Raw genomic sequence first — 7,776 nt, forward strand, 5'->3', positions numbered from 1 at the left:
ATTATATGAAACAATTTCACAAGATTAAACAATTTCATGAAATTTTTTTCATAAGACTAAACAATAAAATCGACGTATGAGGGTGGTTTGTACGGTTTTTACAAATGAGGGTGGTTTTCATTTGATCGCTCCTCTACATATATATATTATTGTCAGCACTACTCACCATGTTTCTTTCTCGGAAGAATTTTGTATTTGTTCTCTCAGTTACCCAATAAGATTTACATACATGATGGCCCCCAGTTCCCTTTGTCAGTCCCCACAAATGGAGGAAGATCTTAAAATTACTCAAATACAGGGTGGTGTTTGCATGGTTGGGTGGTTATTCAACTTCAACCAATTCTCCATTTTAAAGATTACAATATTAATATATTATTAAAATATTCCATACATTTAATAAAATAATATTTCCCTCTTCAACATTTAATTTCAAAATTTCTTATTAGTGGAATATAATAAAAATCGTTTTTGGAGATTTCTCCAGATTTGGAGAATTTCACACCCTCTCTCCTACTTTCTCCATTTTGGAGAGTTTCTGAGAATCTGTTGGAGCAAAAAAATTGCCCCAAATCCCCATTTTCTCCATTTTGAAGAATTTGTTGGAGATGCTCTTATATGTCTACCTGAAAGCCCTAGCAGTGACATAAACAAGCATGCTCAATTCACAATTAGGTTAATCGATCATAGAAATTGATGATTGATATCAATTTGAAGGCTTTAATCATGAGAGGTTGCCTGTTATGATATCATTATGGATGCAAATCTAGCAGGTGGTTTTTCTCTAATCGGTTATGATTGTTGATGTTTAGTCTGTTCAATCTTTTTATTTGCCTGTTCATCATTGGTTGTTATATTCACGAGCAATATCGATGCATGACAAGCTTTTGCATATGAAAATCTTTGTCGTTCAAATATGTCAGGTCGAAGAGGAGACTGGAATTCAGTTGCATCTAGATGACATGGTCGATCTCACATCCTTCCTGGACCCATCCACTGGATGCAAAGTTATCCCTTCACCGGTATGTGTATGTAATAAGAATTTTAGGCAAATTACTATACTACATGAATATAGTGTAATGTGTTCGTTTTCTTGGTTTCCTGCATGTACAACCATCATTGTGTGTATGTAATTATTGATCATGGCAAAAATGGACCTATTTGCTGCATGTAAAACCAAATCAAATCAAACAAACCTAATATGTTCCACTTGAAAATAGGGTCTTGGGTGGAATGTATATAGACCTGTCATCTACCTCAGAGGTTAAGCTGTTCCTGTGAAAACCAGCTTGTGAAAAAAGTGTGAGCAAAAAGGTAGGATGAAATAAGAGTCTAGTAAATAGTAGGCAACCCACAACAGAGAAAGGGAAAAGTAGGTACATTGAAACATAGAAACGCTAAGAAAAAGCACACATCCCTTTATCCGACATAAGACTCAAGGGAGCATATTTCTCTCTCTATCGTGTGGATGTGGAGGGAAAATTTTAGGGGTCCTAAAGTTGCACCTGCTTTAAGTTGATGTGTGCTCAAGTTAATAAAAAGTGGTTCTAGTCTACTGACAGTGTCATTGCATGTGACATTAGAGGTTGCAAGTTCAACCCTTTTAATTCTTTTGGTAACAGCAGCAGAAGAGAAGGGGAAAAAGGAAAAACTCACTTTGAATGTTGCAAAAAACCATTTATTTATCTTTAAAAAAACCGTGCTTTTTGTAACTAATTTTGTTTTATTTTATATCATGCTAATTTTGTGCCCCCACTTCTGGAACCGCATCTGGCCTTAGGTGACCTATGTGAAAGCTTCCTCACACTTCCCCTATCCCACCCTCAATCTCTCCAACTTCTTTCTTGTCACGCTAGCTACAGGTCCCTACACCTAGTTTGCTGAATGCATTCATTACTATTTTTATGATTTTGGTCTAGATCCCTTTTGTTGTGTCGTCACATCTGACTAATACTTAATAAATTAAGTGGCCGTTTACCAAACACTTACTGGTTGTCACTTACCTTACCGGGTGAGCATGGCAAGACCAAGAGCCTTATCCGGTAAGTGAGGGAGAAGACTTTTACTTGGTAAGTGTTTATTGGGTAAAAGTCGCTCATCAACCATCCATTTTGATGGCCGAGAATGTTACCTGACAAGGTAAGTAAGGGTGGTGACTGTTGCCAGTAAGCACTTGCTCCATAAGCGTTTGGTAATCGGCCCCTAAATCTAGAGTAACTTGTTGCAATCTTGATAGGTTGGCAGAGACTGGTACCGAAACCATCCACTTGGTTTTTAATTACATGGTTGTTGTTTGTGGTGGTAGGGTGGATGTGATGAGGAACTTAGCTTACTTCTTTACAGAGGAAGTGTAAGTGCAGATGTTATTAAACATCTGCAGGGAAAAGAAACCGGGCTCCGGGAACATGGTGAACTGATTAAAGTGCACGTGGTTCCCTACGATACACTTTGGTGCATGACCCCTGATGCAAAAGTATTGATGTCCATTGCAATATATGAAATGGCCAAAAAAGAAGGTTTGCTGCCACCCAGAAATTGATCTCTGCAGGTTTTCGAAGTGATCTACTTTCACATGCTGCAAGTATTCTCCTAGGTTTTTTGTATAAGAGTTTCGTCTTAATGGGTGGTTTTAACCATATATTGGTTTGATTTATTAGCATGTGCGTGCTTTCTATGGCTGATTCGAGTCAGGACCAGCCTGTTAGCGACTTGATTGAGAAAAGTTATTGTGGGTGTGTATCCTTTCGTATGCCATTTGTTCATTTAATCCTGAAATTGCAGATCTTTTTTATGAAAAAAGATGGAATAATCGTAGACGTTAATTATATCATAAACATATTTTGGTATTTAAAACTTCTGGTTATATAATCAATTAGATTTTGGCTTATTCAAACTTTAATTAATATAATAAAGGTTTCTGAGTTCGGAGCTCCTAAAATATTTAACGTTCCTAAACAAACCTACCCAAGTCACGTGAATAACATGTGATTTTATATGTGATAGTTAATATAAAATCATATGTGAATTTTTTAAATAGGTGCTATTTTTGTTTAAACCCAACTCTCTTTATATATAAAAATACCAAGCCCAGTGCAGGGAAATACCATCCCTAGCCTTGACGGTAAGTACGGTGTATCCCTGTCCCCATATCCGAGACCCAGTTATGTAGCTGGACCAGGTACCCACCCGGGCTGTCATTGCCATCATTAAGTGAATGGCTGGACAAAGTAAACTAGACCTCTAATGTAGGCCTATTATTCATAAGAGACACCAAGTTCGTATTTTTAAGCATCCACATACAAATGTTACAACTTCGACAATCGAGACTCTTCCTTACAAGTAGTTTTACACCCTTCGATATATCAAAATGACATCGATAATGTGGCAACAGGATCGAGTTAAACTTTGCTGGTAACATAATCTGCATTGGTCGCTTCCCAGATGGTGGTGCCATCACAGGTGCAAAGTTTTTTGTAGTTCTCACCAACTCCGGCGCTTCTAGCTATAACTGCTGCTGCAAGCCCAGTATCGGATCTATCTTCACTTTCGTACACTGCTATAGCTCTGCCGACGAGATCACCAATCGTAAGGTTATGTTTCACACCCGAGAAGAAGGCTTCTCCTTTCTCGTCAACATCCAGTGTTCCCAGGTCACCAAGCGCCTGAAACTTCTACCATGTTAATAACAAAGCTGGGTTTAGTTCCTATTTAGCAGGGTAACGAAGAATTCTCCTATTTTGTACCCATTTTGACCTATAACATTTGATGATGTAAATACCCGTTTATGAAAGACTTATGAAACAGTGACTGAATCTTGACATTAGCGTCTTCAAGTGTCAAGTATAGAAGGAAATTTTGGAACTTTGTTACATCAACTAGGAAACTTTGAAAATTGATTAAAAAGAAAATTATTTGTTACACAAAATAGGAACTCGAATTTTGCCTGTTAATAGTACCATTCTTTACATTTTAAACTACAATGTTCTTTTTCACAAGAACCATGGTTAGTTCTTAAGAACGGTGTGAAATTTGAAATTTAAATGGTTAAAATGCAGAAAACCGAGAAGGAACTGACCTTTTCATCTGATAGCTGCTGCTTGATTGGATTAAATAGTTTTCCGGTACTTGCGGCACCTCGAGTAAGATCACCGAATTCGTTTATGGACCATGCGTGCTTTCCAGGTGACAACCCACTGAAGTTGGCTTCGATTCTAGCCAACTCCATACTCACTTGGGCCAGACGTACCACTCCGAAAATTTCTGGGCCTTTGAATTCAGCAACAGCAGCAGAAATGAAGACATCTAAACGAAGGTAAGAGGATTCAGTCCCAAATCAATGTATTAGCAATAAAATGTATGAGCCAAGCCAAAGTGTAGAGCCTCCGTGAATAAAGAATTAAAGATGACCATTTTGCGAATAATATCTATCGTCTTCCCTTCCATCTTCTAACCACACATCCCAGAACTAACAATGTCCAAATTTTGGACAAAACATGTTCACCCATACCAAAAACAGATCATCTTTTTCTTTCCAAAATACAAAATCATGTAAAAGTTATACAAATTTCTGCCAAATAAAGTTTGATCACCAATTCCAGTTAATAAAATTCAAAGAGAAGAACCACAATGAAACCAGCTGAAGATGAGCAGATCAAAATCACCTCCTTAAAGCCAACAAATCAGAACCAACCAAGTCCAGGCAGAATTGAAGTTAAAAGCAAGGTTTTTGCACAACTTAAACAGGGGAGTTAAGTACCTTGCATTATCATTATTGAAGGAGAAGTAGCAGTAGCTAATAAAATGTATATTGGGTCGGTATGACTTGGAAACCCATGAAAATTTTAACCAAAAAAGGAATATGGTATGTGTTAGTATGTAGGTGCAGGTGCTGACAGCAAATCCATTTGGTTATAACATAAGAGGTGAATCATTCAATTTTGTTGTTGCAGACGACGATGCTGATGATTGATGAAGATGAGTAAATTTTGGAAAAAGTCGATGGATTTGGAGTTAAAACAAATGGTCAGCTAAGGATAAAAACATGGTTTAGTGGCATTTTTAAGGGTAAAAATTTTCTCAATGAATCCAAAATAGCCATATTTTGGATTACTCCAAATTGCCACTGTGTTATGATACAAGCGTCAGTTTTGAAAAAAAAAATAGATGAGATTTTGTCCCATCGGCTCTAAACAATCTTGTTTTTTTGAACATGAAGAAATAAAKAAGCCATTGCGATTGCCGGGTAATCAAACTTTACCATTAAACTATACAATCTTGAAACTTGAAAGAGAGAAAGACGAGAAAGACCAATGAAATAAAGTTTCTGAATCAAACCGAAAAACAATGGTCGAGAACTTTCTTTCTTCTTTCGTTCTTCTTTCGTTATCTAAACTTTAGACCCGCGTTTCCAAAGAAATAGCCCACTTGTTTCTCGAGAAGAGATGGGAAACATGCTCAATATCATTTGATTGAATAGTTGACCCAGCCCCTTGTTGTTTGAAAAAACCCTCCACTTCAATTGGTATTTTTTCACGAAAAGCCAACATGAGATAACAAATCCAGTGTTTCACTAAGATTTCGAATAGTGGTCCCGAACTGTCTATATGCACATTTTTTTGTCAGAGTTATGAGTCGGGAAGGCCAAAATTTGACCAATTGCTATGGATGCTTGCATATACAGAAATTCCAAGGCCACACATTGAAAAAAGAAACCAAAAGTTCATGAAACTATACAATCGTATCCCCTGCACTACAAGGCCATTGCTACAAGTCACTAGTTACCAAGATGGACGCTTTCTTAGCCTCATTTTCAGAAACTACTAATACTTGACATCCTAGTTCATATCTTGTCTTTATATACACTTATTTGGCATACAATAATACCCAAAAAGAACATCCTAAAGCAAGACTTCTCTTGTCTTCATGTAAACAACCGCTCTACCTCTTGGGTTAGATGTCATGTCTGCGTATATCACCCCTCTCAGACCCTCCTTTTGAGCGAGTTATATTGGGTTCCTTTGGTTCGGTTTAAGGTTGAACATTACCAAAAAAACGTACAATGAGGATTGCCAAACTTCATGGTTGAGGCTACTTATTATTGGCATATAACCAAATAGAAGAACAATTGATATCCAGAAAGCCATAGACAAAAAGTTAAATGAAACCAAGAACCAACCTCCTGGAGAACCTTGACCAATTAGCCGGGCTTTCCGGCCAGTTTGCTCCAAGGCTTCAGCCATGATCTTCACTGGAGAAGACCCGAATATTCTAACTACTTGATTGCTCAGATCCACATCAATGGTCTTAATTCCTAAAGCAACATAAAAAACAGAATCAACTTAGTTAAGCAAGATATTGAGCACAAACAACAACATGAATCACATAGCCTCCATACTTATTGCACTTATAACACCCACCATCGACTGTTTGCAACTTATTCTTGACCGCTTTAACACAACCTTCACAACTCATATCCACCATGAATTCTGTCTGAAATCACATGTATACAAAATCTTAGAATAGGGTTAAATTCAATTGTAAACCAAGTCGAAAAACTTCTAATGCTGTCAACGACTTTATGGAAACCAATTCATTAATCATTCAAATTAGTCCAATTGAGCTCACAAAATAAAGATTGCATATGCTATAAACATGCTACAAACTTCAACAACCGATCAAATAGTTAGCGGAAAATGAAGATTTAGAACGTACCATAACTTCTGGTAATTCCGCATCGTGCTGCAAGAAATGAAACAATACAGAAATTATAACAACAAAAACCAAGAATATAATGATAAATTCTGAAATCAAAACATCAACAACCGTATGGATTGAAGTAAAAAAGCCCTAACCTTCAGGGCTGGTTTAGCGTCCATGTGAAGAGCAGGAGGAGGGGCAGCGAGAGTCTTCATTAGCCCGAAACGACTCGAAGCTGGAGACGATGAATTCAAAAAGGGTTTGGTGAAATTATAATTATAAGAGGAGGATGAAGTTGAAGATGGGGCGAGGGAATTGAGAGCTAGAGCTGCTGCTGTTGTTGTAACGGCCGTCGTTGTTGAAATTGTTCTTAAGAACCCCATATTTCCCTTCTCCAATCGACGATTTTAATTGAAATCGGATGTGAACATTTTAATTGTTGTTTATAGTTCTAGATGCATCTCGAATCATCCATCTACATCATCCCCTACCCTTCAACTTCGCATAAATGTTTTTATAACCACTAGTATAGGAATCGCGCCTTGCGCAGTAATATGCGTCCTTTTGATTAATATATGATGATTGTCTATATAAATATATATTAATTGTTAATAGAATCATCAACAAATCATATTCAAATAATTCGAAAAAGTTAAATAAAATATAGTTAATGAAATTTTAATATAAACACACACATATATATATATATATATATATATATTGAGAGAGAGATTTGTTTAGTAATAAAATTGTAAAACTAAATAAAATGAGTAATAACAACGGAGGAAATATTAAGGAATATGACACAAATTTAAGAATAAAAAATACTCCACATAAAGATATGTCTCATTCAAAGGATGATGTACAAGTACTATTTTTCATCTTCAACACATACCTTGACTTTAAAAACACAATAGTGAATGGACCGGACCAACTATACGATATGTAAAAAATCACATACCAAACTTAAAGACTTCAAATCTTTATAACCCAATAGATAAAATTATAATGCAATCAAAATCATAACATGAACATACATAAAATTATAATACGACTAAACTTACGATAAGAACATACTTAAAA

General features: G+C 36.3%; 2 protein-coding genes across 3 annotated transcripts in view; one reads left to right on the plus strand and one right to left on the minus strand.

Annotated features, from left to right (window-relative positions):
* The window catches only part of LOC112521473 (nudix hydrolase 14, chloroplastic), a 9,215-nt gene extending 6,443 nt beyond the window's left edge, over positions 1 to 2,772 (plus strand). The window contains exons 6-7 of the mRNA XM_025130357.1: positions 921 to 1,019; positions 2,303 to 2,772. Of these exons, the coding sequence (XP_024986125.1) occupies positions 921 to 1,019; positions 2,303 to 2,536 (333 nt within the window). The 3' untranslated portion in view covers positions 2,537 to 2,772. The remainder of the gene's footprint in view (positions 1 to 920; positions 1,020 to 2,302) is intronic.
* A 444-nt stretch (positions 2,773 to 3,216) lies between these two features.
* Positions 3,217 to 7,187, minus strand: LOC112521472 (copper chaperone for superoxide dismutase, chloroplastic/cytosolic). 2 transcript variants are annotated; one of them, XM_025130356.1, is made up of 6 exons: positions 6,849 to 7,178; positions 6,709 to 6,735; positions 6,414 to 6,486; positions 6,173 to 6,307; positions 4,073 to 4,299; positions 3,217 to 3,659 (listed from the first exon to the last, which is right to left on the minus strand). In XM_025130356.1, exons 1-6 carry the CDS (start codon positions 7,074 to 7,076, stop codon positions 3,396 to 3,398), a joined length of 954 nt encoding a protein of 317 aa, XP_024986124.1. In that variant the 5' UTR covers positions 7,077 to 7,178; the 3' UTR covers positions 3,217 to 3,395. The 2 variants fall into 2 exon arrangements, with proteins under 2 accessions (XP_024986124.1, XP_024986123.1); XM_025130355.1 differs by having other exon boundaries at positions 3,223 to 3,668; positions 6,849 to 7,187.
* Between the last annotated feature and the right edge of the window lie 589 nt (positions 7,188 to 7,776).

Source organism: Cynara cardunculus (assembly GCF_001531365.2).
Source record: "Cynara cardunculus var. scolymus isolate 2C chromosome LG 11, CcrdV1, whole genome shotgun sequence".
Taxonomy (NCBI): Eukaryota; Viridiplantae; Streptophyta; class Magnoliopsida; order Asterales; family Asteraceae; genus Cynara; species Cynara cardunculus.